This window comes from Filicampus tigris, chromosome 1, assembly GCF_054856515.1.
Source record: "Filicampus tigris isolate MCC_2025a chromosome 1, RoL_Ftig_1.0, whole genome shotgun sequence".
NCBI lineage: Eukaryota > Metazoa > Chordata > Actinopteri > Syngnathiformes > Syngnathidae > Filicampus > Filicampus tigris.
In genome coordinates, this window is record NC_141217.1 from 19,703,401 (window position 1) to 19,719,270 (window position 15,870).

A 15,870-nucleotide genomic window follows, 5' to 3' on the forward strand; every position below is an offset into this window, starting at 1 on the left:
TGACTGGTGAAAGAAGTAGTAAAATACAGACTATGAAATGTACTTACTAGATACAAAAGTAAAACAACAAAAATACCACATACAGTACCGGCTTTGATTATTTAGCCCCCAAAAATTATTTCATCGCACCTGTCTGTATTTCTTTTTGCAACGTGTCATCTGCAGAGGTTGAATGAGTAACGACTGCCTGTTGACAAAGTAACTAATACTTCTATGATCAAATGTAAGGAGTAAAATAAAAAGCTGTGATAAATATAAAAATACTCAGGTGATGTACGGACACCTGAAAAGTGTACTTAACGTATTTCGTTATTTATTTCCAGGCAGATACATTAGGAAACGATAATAGTTTACACTCCGGAGCAGCAGGTGGCGGTATTTGCACGTCGTGGCCGTTGGAGAGCAAAACCATCCCGGAAGCGGCAGAGGGGGCGTCTGTGTCGGTGCTGTGCAAGTGACATTATGCTGCAAGTGGCGTTATCGTTTATGTTCAGGGCATTACATTAGATCACAGCTGCCCCGGCAAACAGTGTATTCAATAGCACTGTGCTCTGAACACAAACAATAGCTCTGTGTCCGTCTCCCTTACTGGACGTGCGCGCTAACGCTACTTATTAGTTGTCAGACGTTTATCTGTCGTAGTCACCGCAGACCAGGATGCAAGTGGATTATTTGTGAAGAGAGAGCCCTATCCACGGTAAGACCAAATGGTAATGCAGTAATTGCCATCTGACGCAAATCAAGTTGTTGCCGGTTGCGGCTTGACTTTGAATAATCACCGCGTTGACCTGCTAGTTGGGCCTCATAAAGTCACCGCAAATTACGCAACGACAGTATTTAACACTTTGTGATTTTTCACCAGCACGAGATGAGTCAGAACTTGTTATACATTTTAATTTCTGCTCTGGTTGCACGACCAGCTCTCTCAAGTATCCAAAGGGATGGTGTTAGGCATAATTCGTGTCACGTGCAGTAATTTTGTTTGTGACGCTGCATACAGTACTGTACTTCCTTTAAACTCATTAACATGTATGTCATGGTTTCCACTTAATCTGCTCGAGGTGATCTTTTTATTTTATTTAATTTTTTTTTAAAATTTGGAATATTTTAGAGGCGTCACTTTGCGGGGCTAGTAATTACGTGTTATGAGTGTAAAGATCACTATTACCTCTTGTTATGTTTATTAAGAATAAAATAAAAAGAAAACGTAATAATTTGACACATTCCTTTTTATAAAATGAATTGATTTGATTGGTATGGTAGATTAAAAAACAAACAAACATAGATTCTGTGGGCGGGTGACATTCTGGGTATTTTCAAAATTGCAAATAATCCATGGGAATCAATGATAATTTATGGGAATTGGGCATACACCATCATAGATGCTGTACTCATATTATGACAGGGGCATACCCTATGGGCAAGAGACCAACGTTGCCTACCTGGTCATTACAGCCGTGGCTGACCACCTTGGCCTTGTTAAGAGTCAAATGTTTTCCTAGGTGGTTTGGCAGAGTACCAAACCAAGCAAGGCCTTTGGAAAGTATGTGAAATCTGGTAGTCATGCCATCATATATCTGCAACTCTATAGTGAAAGGGACTTTCTGGTTCTAAGGTCCTGTACCTATTGCCTCCATATCCTGTTGTTATCAGCCGGGTTGTTCCATGACCTATCAGTCACTATGTTTAACTAAGCAAATTTAGATTTTAATTACGTGATCCACAAGATCAATTTCAAGGTCAAATTATAGGTCAAAAGGTCAAGTTACTGAAATGCACCAATTTTCTAAATGACTTGGAATCATTGTTGAATTCCCTTTCGAACAATACCTGTTTTGTGAAGATTGACCCAGTAGTTCCTGATATATACGGGTTCAAAGGAAGGCGGCCACACCCCTGCCCCGATTGACCGTAAATGTGAGATTTGGTGTTGTGTCAGACTTATCACTATCAACAAGTTTCATTAAAATCAAAATGTGCTGGGTTAAAATGTACAGATTTTTTGGGGTGGGTGATTTGGCATGGAGCAACCCAGCTACCTTTGAGTGTAATAGCTTGAGGCGACAAGAGGCTAGCCTTCAGAAACTTGATTAATGATACTTTCTTGTTTATATGTTGAATGGGACTGTTTTGAAGGGAGAAAGGACTTTTTTCATTTAACATTTTGGATGGAACTGTATGGGGTGGGTGGACCTTGATTGTATTTTGAATGGGTTGGGTCAGGCAATGTATAGCATACAATATTTAGCTCAACATTTATGTTCAAATTGATTGTTAAAAAAAAATAATTTCAAAGATGAAAACGCTCTAAAAAAATCTGTTGGAAAGTCATACTTGTTAATTGTATTATTTTGCAAAGATTTCTGCTAATGATGAAGCAATATGTTTATATTGATGCTTGTATATGATACCTTTCTATTAAATTAACCTAATTTCTCCAACTTCATTCCCATAATTCTCATGGAAAGTTTCCAATTTGGAATATTTGCCAAATTGCCCATCTTAACTTCCGATGGAAAGTTACAGGAACCTTTCCAGAAATGTACGCACCCTTTTGCTACCCCAGTGACAAGTGCTCAACATGCGTTTCAATGACATTTTCCAAATGACTCCTATTAGTTTGTTTCTATTTCTTCTCCTCCACCCAGTGCCATGTCTCTGGTTTTCCCACGGCCCAACACCAACACAGTCCACGGCAAGAAGGATAAGAGACTAATGGCGGAAGTGAACGCGTCGCCACTCAAGCATTTTGTCACCGCAAAGAAGAAAATTAATGGGATCTTTGAACAGTTAGGGGCCTATATTAAGGAAAGTGCATCATTTCTGGAAGGTAACTTTGTTTACTTTGTAATTTTAGGACCACAATTGCTTCTTTGACTTTTAAGAAAAGTGTCCAAACAAATTTGATTTATATATACAGAATTATTTGAATTTTAACCAAGTGAGCTAATGATGTACAGTGTTTGTATACAGTTTGTTCGAAATAGAAAAAGCTTCACAAATGTTTTGGGGTTGTCTCTTGCCCCTGTGAATAACAGTATTCATTACCCACTCTGCTAGATGCTCACAAAAATGAAGAGCTGGATCCAGTCACTACGGAAGAACAGGTGCAGGAGGTTCGAAGTTACCTCACCAAGGTAGCAGGGATTGGAGAAGTGCTGGCACGGAGGCATATGAAGGTGGTGTTCTTTGGGAGGTATGCGTCTCTTCCAAATTTCACATGACATCTTATGTCATATGTTTGAAGTAACTGGGCTCCACTTGCAACTCGGGATTCAAGTTCAAATTCACGACCTCAGAACTGTGAAACGGATGTGCTAACTACTCGCCCACTGTGCCTCTCTATCTTTGCTGTTTTTCGTCATTGTTGTTATTATTATTATTAGTATTATTACTATATGGAAAACAATATGAAAATGATTGGCCCATGTTGTCTGTTTCTTAGCATGAGTTAAACTCACAAGTCTTTCTTTCTTAAAAATAGCCCCTTAGAGTGTTTGGAAAAGTCGCTAAAAATAGCGACCAAATCGCTAAGTTGGCAACACTAACTTTTTCCAGTCAAGTTGTTATTGGAAGTCATTGCATGTCAATGATTGACAATGGATGAATAGCGAATCTAATTCATTTGAATTTGTTTAAATGTCTTTGCCGAATGTACTTGTCTTTTCACAGTCCAGCCATTCAATCTCATGAATTTATTTATATTCTTTTCTATTTTTTTTTTTTCAAACGTTAGGGTAAAAGAGTGTCTGAAAATGTCTGGCAGTGAATGAGTTAAGGGGTCCTTGAACCCAAAAGGTTTGAGATCCCCTGTTCTAATTCATCTCCACTGCTGTGGTCCACATGCTAGATGTTATTAGCTTAGGATAAGAATTTTCAGTTTATCACCTTAAAACTATCTAAAGTGTTTTTTAATTTTGGTTTTGATTACATTGCCTTTCTGTCTGATTGTGGATTTCCAAGTGTTCTCAACATTTGACTTGGTGTACATATACTGTATAGTATTTCAGATTTTTTTTTTTTGAAGTTTTATTTTTATTTTATTTTTTAACAGTTCAATTTTTGTTTTCTAGGACCAGTAATGGAAAAAGCTCAGTCATCAATGCCATGCTGTGTGACAAGGTGCTGCCTTCTGGCATTGGTCACACAACAAACTGTTTCCTGAGGGTGGAGGGAACGGATGGGAATGAAGCTTTTATTCTTACTGAAGGCTCTGAGGAGAGGAAGAGCATTAAGGTCGGTAGAGCCGAGTGCTTTTTAATGAAGGTGGGCATTACGATCAAACTGCCTTCATGCAAAGATACTCTCTCCTATGTCAACCTTTCCAGACGGTGAACCAACTGGCTCATGCTCTCCACCAGGATGAGGAACTGGAGGCAGGCAGCTTGGTCTGTGTCATGTGGCCGAAAACCAAGTGTGCTTTGCTCAGGGATGATCTGGTCTTGTTGGACAGGCATGTATTATATTGTAGATATACTTGTGCAGCAAGTATAAGACAGCTAGTTTAAATCTATAAGCAGAATAGATATAGACACTTGGTATGCATCAACTTTCTTTTTTTTTTCTTTTTTTTTTTTTTAAATACATTCAGTCCAGGTATTGACGTGACAACAGAACTAGACAGCTGGATCGACAAGTTCTGCTTGGATGCAGATGTGTTTGTACTTGTGGCAAACTCTGAGTCGACACTGATGCAGACGGTGAGATATATAGCCCTCCATTCATCCATCTACTATTGCCTAATCCTGTTCAGAGTCCAATTGATATTGAGCGAGAGGTGTGGAACACCCCGGACTGGCCGACAAGTCAGTTGGAAATTGAAGAAACATAGACAAACAAAGCAACCATTAACAGGCATTGACACTAATTCCCCACAAAAAGGTCAAAGAGGAGATTCAAACCCTAAATTAGGGACTGATAGGCAGAAGTGTAGTGCTGCACGGATTCAGGGCTAATGGGCTCCACCTGCTTTTGATTACACGTTGCAGCGACATGGTTATAATTTCAAGCGTGTCAACTGTGTCCCTGCAGGAGAAGTCATTTTTTCACAAAGTCAACGAACGACTTTCCAGTCCGAACATCTTCATCCTTAATAACCGTTGGGATGCCTCAGCCTCAGAACCTGAGTACATGGATGAGGTTAGTCCGGTTTACTTGAGTTTGAATAATTCCGCATACACACATGAAGTCAGGTACAATATTCGACATTGATGAACAAAATAAATACGAACATTATGGCTTCTCAAGTGTCCATAGCCCCTAAATCATGAAATATTTTTAATTGCCAGGTGCGGAGACAACATATGGATCGCTGTACCAATTTCCTCGTGCATGAGCTCGGTGTTGTGGACCAAGCTCAGGCCAGTGACCGAATCTTCTTCGTATCAGCCAAGGAGGTTCTCCAGGCACGTGTGCAGAAAGCTCAAGGAATGCCTGAAACAGGTGAGATTGGACAATCACCTACAAACCACTAAATAAAGGTCAATGGGATTTTCACGAAAAATAGAAAAAAAATATGTAAATAAATTCCTGGGATTGAATGGCTGGACTGTGAAAAGACAAATAAATTTGTCATTGGCAGTGAATGAGATTTGTTTGGTATACAAGCAATTGAGTTACGAGCTAGCTCACGGAAGTCACCACCACTATAGTTTATTGAGGCGTTCACAACCTTGACACATACAGTATGTCAGGACTGTTGTAACCTGAAGATTCCCTGTATAGCTCAAACGTGTACTGTTCATGTTTTTTTTCATCACACAACGTAAAGGGGGTAGTGTATTCATCAGTTCAAAAACATTTTCCTCAGAACCAAATCATCTCGATTATCATTTTATTTCAGGTGGAGCGCTTGCTGAGGGATTTCAAGCTAGAATGTTTGAGTTTCAGAACTTTGAGAGGCGGTTTGAGGTAAGGCTAAAATGTGTAACCACTTTGAATCATTTCATAAGGGGAAACTTTCAAGACCCCTGTTAAAATGAGTTGTTCCACATATTCCAAACTGCAGATATCCAGTGCTAGCAGTGTAGCAATTTGCATACTTTATTTATTTAGACTCCTAAGCCAATTTGTAGCTAACCAACTAGAAGATGAGTATTTTGAAAGCACCATAGTGAGACAATCCATGTCATAGTCCCTTTTAAATAACATTTATATTATGTATGTTATGTTTAAATTGACTTGTATGTCTCAGTGTCAGTGCCATGCTCATTACTATTCAAGTCAAGTCACATTTATTTACATAGCCCTTAATCACAAGAAAGTCTGAAAGGGCTTCACATGTCCACAGTTGACAAATACATATTAACGATATCCCCTGATCTTAACCCCCAGGAGGGCAAGGAAAAACAACAACAAAAAAAAATCTGGAGAAATCTTGAGCAGGGACCACAGATGGGGGAATCCCCCTTCCAAGATGATCAGGCTGAAATGGATGCCGAGTGGGCAACTTTTAACACATATTATGATCCTATATAATGTTAGTTGAAATAGTGTGGAAGTCAATCAAATGAAGCGCTGCAGGAAGACGACTTCGGTGAAGTGGGTCCCTGCCCAGTTGATATTGGGTAATTGTTATTAATATTAACCACAATTCGATGAGGTGGCTATTCCTTTGGTGGTATTTTACACTTGACGCGCACTTGACACTCAAGACAGTTTAGATTATTTAGTTAGAGAAACAATACTTGGTGTGTGAGCAACTCTGAATCTCTTTTGTCAATTAAGATTGTATTTCTCTACTTCATGTCTACATAATTCTTGCACAGTCAATATTGAGCCTCAGTTAGACACTATTTGGCCATTTTATATTGGCAAGTCAATTTAGAGCCCACATCTAGTTAAAGTGGAAATCTACTCCAGCACATTTTTTTCAAGGATATGTTCCCAGCAGGCCCACTAGTTGAAACACGGCATTCTGATTAATATTGCGTTTGTGGAATATGAGTTGAGCAGCAAAAGCCACCCATTTTTAGCCACCTCAGGGGGCGGCTGTTTTGTCTTTTCTGGCGACTGAAAATGACATCACAACTGCTCAGGGCTCAGGTAACGACCAATCATGTCTCAGCTTCAGAAAACAGGTCAGCCGTGATTGGTCGTTACCTGAGTCATTTTCAGTCGACAGAAGTGACAAAATGGCCGCCCCCGGAGATGGCTAAAAACGGGTGGGATAAGAGTTAATCCACAAAGGCAATATTTATCAGAATGCCTTGTTTCAACTAGTGGGCTTGCATAGAACATATTCTTGAAAAAAATATGTTTGGGTTGACTCCCCTTTTAAAAATGTTCTGTTTGGTAATATGTTACATGTGCCCCAACTAGTCTGAACACAGTATTCAGTATTATTTAGAATAGTGGGCGCACATAGAAGATATTATTGCAAACAAAAGTTTTGACTTGAGTTTTTATTTTATTTGAAGCTGTTTTCGCTCCCTTGTGAATGAAAAAACATAATATACCAGAGATCACAAGTTAACTTCAATTGCATTTCTATTATTCAGTGACCAGTCGTTCATGCTCATTGCTGTTTGTGTGCTGACGTTTATTTGCTGACGCGACTGTTGTGTGTAGGAGTGCATCTCTCAGTCAGCGGTGAAGACAAAGTTTGAGCAGCATACCGTGCGGGCCAAGCAGATCTCTGAAGCTTTGCGGCACATCATGGATGCAGTACACATTGCTGCACAAGAGCAGAGGTCCGTTTGGCATTTCAGCCCTTCATCAGTTAACGTAGAACTGTGATTAGTTAATCCTGTGACCGTTTAATTGTAAAATGTAGTATTGGTTGCATAACAATGGGTAGTATTTTCAGGACCTCTTTTGTCCCACTTGATGGAAATGAATATTGAGATTTACTCAAACTTCATTGGTGTTCTTTTGAAACTAACACAAAAACGCCACCATGCTTAAATAGCTTTTCTGCTCCGAAATGTGTATGTTTAGGGTCTACTGTCTTGAGACCAAAGAGGACCGTCAAGACCGACTGGAGTTTATAGACAAGCAGTTGGACCTGCTGACTATGGATTGTAAGGTCAGGATCAAGAAAATCACAGAAGAGGTGGAGAGGCAGGTGAGCACGAACATGCTCTCAACACTTTGGGTTACACGGAAATGTTGACCCACCTTTTGACAAAATAGCAAATTTACTCACAAAGTGAATCGGATTTGTCTTTGTATGTTTATGTTCAAGCTGTTTCAAAAGAACAAATAGTTATATTCAAAAGGCGGTGTCTACATTTCATGGAGTAAGTAATATAACCCTGCTTATCTCCAGGTGTCTAATTGCATGGCAGAAGAAATCAGGAAGCTCCACATACTAGTGGATGATTTTCACATGGACTTCCACCCATCACAAGTGGTTCTCAAGGTGTACAAGAAAGTGAGTTTCAGCATGTTTATAGCATAGTTCTTTATTGTTGTCCCTGAAAAAATGAGGATGATTTGCTCCTGGTCTGCTGTGTCTCCAGACAATTGGTTAACACCCATTTTTTTCTGCAAACGTAGGGCTGTACAGTACATTAAATTTCAATAACAATTGAGGTTGGTCGTTGGATGCAACTAGAACCTCCCTGCTCCCCACCACCAGCCCAACTGCATTTCATTAATTTTTCACAATTTGGGACATTTATATCCACACTGTAAAATGTGGAGCTAATTGTAAAAAAAAAAAAAAAAAAATCCATTTTATTTTTATAGGAGCTCCACCGGCACATAGAAGAGTGTCTGGGCAAGAACATGTCAGAGAGGTGCTCCACTACAATCACCACTGCTCTTCAGACCACACAGGCAGATATGATAGGTAATTGTCATATTATAGTATACAATTTAGTTTTGGGGTGGCATGGTGGTCGACTGGTTAGCACGTCCACCTCACAGTTCAGAAGTCGTGGGTTTGATCCCGGCTCCGGCCTCCCTTGTGTGGGGTTTGCATGTTCTCTCCGTGCCTGCGTGGGTTTTCTCCGGGTGATCCGGTTTCCTCCCACATTCCAAAAACATGCATGGTAAGTTGATTGGACTCTCTAAATTGCCCCTCGGTGTGATTGTGCGTGCGGATGTTTGTTTGTCTCTGTGCGCCCTGCGATTGGCTGGCAACCAATTCGGGGTGTCCCCCGCCTACTGCCTGAAGACAGCTGGGATAGGCTCCAGCACCCTTGCGACCCTTGTGAGGTTAAGCGGTATAGAAAATGGATGCATGGAATTCAGCTTTTACCTTAAAGTGGAAGTCAACCCAAGCATATATTTATAGCATTATGATTAATATTAATATTGTGTTTGTGGAATATGAGTTAAGCAACAAAATCCACCCTTTTTTAGCCATCTCTGGAGTCAGCCATTTTGTCACTCCTGTCGACTGAAAATGACATCACATGTGCTCAGGGCTCAGGTAACGACCAATCATGTCTCAGCTTCAGAAAACAGGTCAGCCGTGATTGGTCGTTACCTGAGCCATTTTCAGTCGACAGAAGTGACAAAATGGCCGCCCCCGGAGATGGCTAAAAACGGGTGGAATAAACGGTGGATTTTGCTGCTTAACTCATATTTCATATTAATCATATTGCCTTGTTTCAACTAGTGGGCCTGTGTAGAACATATTCTTGGAAAAAAATGTTTGGGTTGACTTGTCAGCAATTCTTCATCCATTGACTTCTGCTTTAAGTATTGTTCTCTTTGGATGTTGTTTGCTTTGCATTTTGCATGTTTTCGCTATATACTAAGTCATTAGCATGTTCTTTTTGAAGTGCTCAAATAATTGGATGACCTGTAGTTTTTTGGGTAATTTTTTTTTCATGAGTAGAATTTCATAATGTCATCTCTGACATATAAATCACATCAGTGTAATTGTTCATCTCGGTGTGTCATGCAGAGGGTCTGAAGCCTCTTCTACCCAACCCAGCCAGAGAGCAGGTGGACAAGCTGGTCCCTCGCCAGTGTTTCAGTCTCAGTTATGACCTGGCTTGTGACAAGCTTTGCAGTGACTTCCAGGAGGATATCAGCTTTCACTTCTCTTTGGGCTGGACAATGCTGGTCAACCGCTTTTTGGGGCCCAAGAACACTCGACGGGCCCTCATGGGCTACAGTGACCAGGTAACTGCCTATATACAGTACACACATTTGATGATGTGCACACAAAAGATGAGGTTTGGATGAAGAATTGCTGACTTTATGTTTAAAGGGAAAGTCAACCCAAACATTTTTTTCAAGAATATGTTCTATGCAGGCCCACTAGTTGAAACAAGGCAATGGGATTAATATGAAATATGAGTTAAGCAGCAAAATCCACACGTTTTTGGCCATCTCAGGGCCATTTTGTCACTTCTGTCGACTGAAAATGACATCACACACCCCCAGGGCTCAGATAACGACCAGTCATGGCTCACCTGTTTTCTGAAGCTGAGCTATGATTGGTCGTTATCTGAGCCCTGAGGGTGTATGATGTCATTTTCAGTCGACAGAAGTGACAAAATGGCCGCCCCCTTAGATGGCTAAAAACAGGTGGATTTTGTTGCTTAACTCACTTTCCACCAACACAATATTAATCAGAATGCTGTGTTTCAACTCGTGGGCATGCATAGAACATATTCTTGAAAAAATATATGTTTCGGTTGACTTCCACTTTAAGGTTTATCAGTCAAATGTGTAATATTTTAATAATTTGTCATAAATAGAACAAAAACATCTTGAATTGCTGGTTGTGGTTTTTCCACTTTTGCGTTGTAGTACTAATCAATATTGTCTATTGATGATCCTATAAAAACAAAAACAGATGAAGTTGCAGCAGAAGGTGCTGTATAGTAAGATAAATGAACTGAAGTTTCAAACAATAAAACAGAATACAACCAAAAGAACTGAACGTTTCAAAATGTAATTTCAATTGTATTTTTTTTAATGTATATTCGATGTAACTCATAAGCTGAATGGTTCGTTTCAGTTCCCAGTGCTGGATAGATAAAATAGCTGTGGACTTTTGCCATTACGTTGAAAGTCATCATTCAATGAAAGGATTGGCCTGCAGGAGGAGCACTTTCTTTACAAAGTATTATCTTCCACATGCACTATTTGGAGTCATGTCTCCTTGTTTATCACCACTTGATGGCAGTGAAGACTGACCTTTAGTCATTTTATGGCTTTGTCCCAGGCACTAAAAGCCATGGCAATAATGGTAGACGGCTGTCATTTTCCATCCGTAATCATTTACTTGACACTTTCTAATAATGAGTTTTGGACGCATTCTTCAGTCTCTTCATTCAAGGAATAGGAAGAAAAGATCCTTTAGAGGAATTTCCTGTGGTGACACCACAGGCTTGTTGCTATATGACAGTTCTGGCCTCTCGAATGGTCCGTTTTGGTGTTTATCTGACTTCTGGAAGAACTAATTGGGAAAGAGGTACAGCTTGGAAATTGGCGAATCCTGTGCTCACATTTTTGGGGGTTTTTTTGTAACAAAGGTGGGGGTACAATTTCAGTTTCAAGCAACCAGCTGACCCTGTTGCAAAGGCTGTTTTATCTCCATCCATTCATTTTATACACAGGTGTCAAATGTATTGTTATTAGTTTCTTTTTCAATGAAGGCTGCTCAAATATTGTCACATCAAGGTGTGCCATTTGGATCCATCTTGACATGGCAATATTGACGTTAAAGCACCCATTTTGGATCTTACATTCATATACAAACATTTAACACATTCAAATCTACCTCTGTGAACATGGAGTTAAAACATGATTTTAACTCTGTGCAGCATCCATAAAAGTGAGAATAACACAAAAAAACCCTGGCCTTTGATTTGGCCGCACGTTTTGTTGTCCCGTTAATCCAGTGTTTCACCACCCACTCTACAAATATCCCACAATAAAGGAGTCCTGCCAGCTGATTGTGGGAACCCTTATTGTGAATCGTTGGAACTTGAATTGTCCTACAGTTTGGAAATAGATGGAAACTGTGTGTCCAAAAGCAGAACAAAAGTCCAGTCAAATGCAACCACTAAGTTACGGTCACAGACGACGCTAAGAAACACTGTAGTCATCAATCGTTTTTACCATTGTAGGCTTTCATCAATTCATGACGTCGTATCGGAAGTAACTTGTTCAACCGGTGAATTCTCCTCTTCCAGATCCCTCGAACTTTGGCACTTACTCCTGTCAGCGCCAGCATGCCTCCATTCCCACAAAACTCCATGACCCAGGAGGAGCTGATGGTCTCCATGGTGACCGGACTTGCCTCCCTCACTTCCCGGACCTCCATGGGTGTCCTTGTAGTTGGTGGTGTGGTGAGGACACATTCTATCATTACTAATAGGAGTATTAACAACAAGTACAAGGGGGCACTGCTATTCGTGGGGGTTGGAGATTGAGCTTGGCGGCGGGTAACTGACGCTCCCCTAAAAGTGATTATAGTTGCCTTGGTTAATAGTTTCAACTTTAAACCATTAATCAAGGCAAGTATGAACTGCGCTCTTATAAATCAAGTCAAACTTTAAACCACAGTATTTTGATACATTTTTGATTTCTTGTGTTCAGAGAGGTATTTTTTTTTTTTTTCGTGTAAAGAGAAAATTCTCTTACCTTCTTTACAGCTTCGGCTGTCATAGTTTTCGCTGATCACCAAGAATCTTGTGAATGTATTTGCCGAAGCGAGGAACAACAAAGATTGCTCTGGTGGTGTGTGCAGATCTGGAAGGCTGTGGGCTGGCGGCTGATTGCTCTGTCTGTGGGTCTCTACGGGCTCCTGTTTATCTACGAGCGCCTCACCTGGACGACAAAGGCCAAAGAGCGTGCGTTCAAGAAACAGTTTGTCGACTACGCCAGTGAGAAGCTGCAGCTTATCGTCAGCTACACTGGATCCAACTGCAGTCACCAAGTCCAGCAGTGAGCGTCTACACATGCGCACAACACTTTTTAAATGTGTGGTTGAATTAATGTTTTTTTTTTGTTTTTTTTTTAAACATTCCTTGTGGTCTTGTTTGTTTGTGTGCTGTGTGCGGCTATCAGAGAGTTGGCCGGGGTGTTTGCTCAGCTCTGCCAGCAGGTGGACGTGACTCGACAGAATCTTGAAGATGAGATCACTGACATGAATGGCAAGATCGAGCTGTTGGATGCCATGCAGAGCAAAGCTAAGCTGCTACGGTAGGAAGCGCCTCACTCTGCGTACATACGAAACACTCGAGGAGGTGAGGTGGGCAGCGGCACACGTCGGTGACGTCATCAGGGTTGTAAAAGAAGGTGAAAGGTGCCCTGTAGTTCTGGATCCTTGGGGTCTTTTGTTCAAATAATCATGTTAGTAAGACACTTGTTTTAATTCCTGCATTTTACCATAATTTTTGACGATAAGCTGTGACTTTATATCTACGTAGCTTTTTGCTTGCGGCGTAAATGATAATGCTGCTTATTTCGATTGTTTTTTTTTACCCCGATCACAGGTGCGTCAAATTCTCCTCCATGTTTAGCTTCTCTTTGATTGTCCAAAACCGCGTTGACTGTTTGTGAATTCACTTCACGTTGAAGGGTTAACTGTTCATGTTTTGAAGTCAAATCAGGTCGTCTCCCTGAATGTGCAGTGTCCAATTCAGCAAGTAGCGAACAGTTGACCAAATGAGAGGCAAAGTGTTCTTGCGTCAAGCTGTTTATTAGAGATGAGCCGATATTCATTTTCAGCAAAAAGGAAAATATTGGCGTCACAATAAAAAAAGACAACTCTTAACTTTGTTTAAACGTATTTAAGCTTATGTTTATTGAACATTTTTTTCAGATTTGCAAAATGTTGTTTATTATTGTATATTTTTGCCAATATACATCTTTGTTGTAAAATTCTAACAAAAAGGGAGCTCCCAGGGTCATCAGCATATGTTATAAAGTGAAATGAAAGCTTAAACAATAGCTCCCTCTATTTTCGACAGTAAAGAAAGTTCTGCAAAATTTCAAAATGACAAAAATGTTCAAATTTCACTCATCTTTGTTTTGATTTCAAACAAAAACAAAAAGATGCAGAATGTTGCCAGGGTCAGTAGAATCTCTTGTAAAGTTAACACAAATTTACATAGATAGTTCCTTGAAGTTAACACAGTTTTAAATGGATTTATTATCGGCCATCAGATTTTTAAAAAAGGCCGTCGGCATTTTGATGAATAACGGCGGCAATAATCGGCCTATCCCTACTGTTTATCCCTCTCAGTTGAAGTTCTGTACAAATGACATACAATGAATAAAAGACAATTAAACATCACATATTTAATCACCATACATTTTCTGGGTGGGTGCTGCTTGTACTCTTAACTCTGTCGACCAAATTTTGCAGTATGTCTAAGATGCTTTCGTTCATGCTAAGCCATTGTATCATTCCCTGTGTGTGTTTTGTCTTAGGAACAAGGCGGGCTGGCTAGACAGCGAGCTCAACATGTTCACCCAGCAGTACCTTCACCAAAGCAAGTAAAACTGACACATCAGCCACCTGAGAAAGTGAGCAATGGAATCCTGGATATTTGGGCATATCTAGTATGTTTGTTTTTTGTTTTTCTTGCCTCTTTATCGCCGTAACAATGGGTGCCCATCTGATTATTTATTGAGGTATACAGTGCATCAAGTACACTCAAATGATATGAGTTGTAGTGTAGTTGGCGAATGTAATGCTGTTTTTTTCCTCTGAAGTTGCTTTGGTTCTGTAAATACGTGAAAGAAAGATGCAACAAGTTATTTAAGGAGTTGTGACTAGCTTTGAACACAACCGGTAGGTAATCAAATATGTAAATGAGGAGACTGAGTGAGGGAAATGAAACATGTTGAATTCTGTGGGGAAAGAAACATTTAAGAAAGCGAGCCCAGTGTCATCGAGGAAAAGGAGGAAGAGCGGCAAGTAAATATCAATAACATAAAAAGGATTTGCCCATTTGCTAATAGTCACTATTAAAGGCCAATAGAGAATAATCCTGAATGTTCATGACCACTGCTGTGCTTACTTTGGTCTGTATGAAGACGTTTTAAGTTCAAATCAATGCAGTGCTGAACCATTTTTTTTAGACCATTGGCATTATTTGTCTGAGACCACCTGAAAAGTGCTTTAATAAGGACTTTTTCAGGTTCAATGAACTTTGGATGTTTTGAACAGGAATGAAGAATTTCAGACTCTATTCACCTTTTACACCAAAATTTTGGTTTCACTCAGAAGTCTGAAATTAATAAGCCTAACATTCAAACACGTGTCTGTACAAGAATGTAAGTAAAGACATCAACTTCAGTGTTTTGTAAACAGTAAATGAGAAAATTCATGGATTATAATTAGAATTACATTTTAGGATTAAGAATTATTCATATACTTTAAAGGGCTTCTGCGTATTAACCATTACAGAAGCATAAAAAATGATTTAGGTAATTACCAATGCTGTTAATTTATTGCAGCTGTGGAAAAAAAAAACTGGGTGGTGGTCTAATACATTTGTTGAGCACTGTACATATTTCCTCTGAGTGTCTCCTTTACCTGTTGGGCTGCGCTTTCACAATTCCATTGCAATGTTAAAGTAGAAAAAAAAATCAAGGGCCGGTAGTGCTCTAGTGACAAGGCAACACCTTTTCCCACTTGCCACCTGTTGTCTGTATTTATGCAAAGTTGGTTGGACAGTGGACAGATGTTACGATATTTATTGTCTTCTCTTCTTTTGTATTAGTCTTCCCTAGTGGATTCTGAAAGATGGAATTCCAACTAACGTTTTGCTTTTGTATATAAATATAAATATTTAAAAATATGGCAAGTTGTATTCCCTCTCTTGTGTGAGAACATGAAATGGTATGGCACATATCTATCGAACTTTGTTCACAATTAAAGAAATACCACTCTGAGACTATTGTATCCGTGCACTTTTTGGAGCTAGCTGATAGTTAATGGAGGGC

The 15,870-nt window shown here is 39.8% G+C and overlaps 1 protein-coding gene across 1 annotated transcript; it reads left to right on the forward strand.

Moving 5' to 3' along the window:
• Positions 1-376: 376 nt before the first annotated feature.
• Positions 377-15,819, forward strand: mfn2 (mitofusin 2). Its single transcript, XM_086025223.1, has 18 exons — positions 377-697; positions 2,649-2,830; positions 3,061-3,196; positions 4,074-4,236; positions 4,329-4,453; positions 4,592-4,700; positions 5,032-5,139; positions 5,289-5,442; positions 5,843-5,910; positions 7,570-7,691; positions 7,939-8,065; positions 8,270-8,374; positions 8,692-8,794; positions 9,860-10,080; positions 12,105-12,260; positions 12,662-12,858; positions 12,982-13,116; positions 14,350-15,819. Exons 2-18 carry the CDS (start codon positions 2,653-2,655, stop codon positions 14,417-14,419), a joined length of 2,277 nt encoding a protein of 758 aa, XP_085881349.1. The 5' UTR covers positions 377-697; positions 2,649-2,652; the 3' UTR covers positions 14,420-15,819.
• The last annotated feature ends 51 nt before the right edge of the window (positions 15,820-15,870 follow it).

Bases quoted from the DNA above. Each gene is read 5' to 3' on its own strand.
- mfn2 (XM_086025223.1), top strand. From the start codon at position 2,653: ATGTCTCTGGTTTTCCCACGGCCCAACACCAACACAGTCCACGGCAAG. The intron at 5,911-7,569 runs GTAAGGCTAAAA...TGTTGTGTGTAG, and splicing joins ACTTTGAGAGGCGGTTTGAG to GAGTGCATCTCTCAGTCAGC. The intron at 12,859-12,981 runs GTGAGCGTCTAC...TGCGGCTATCAG, and splicing joins TGCAGTCACCAAGTCCAGCA to AGAGTTGGCCGGGGTGTTTG.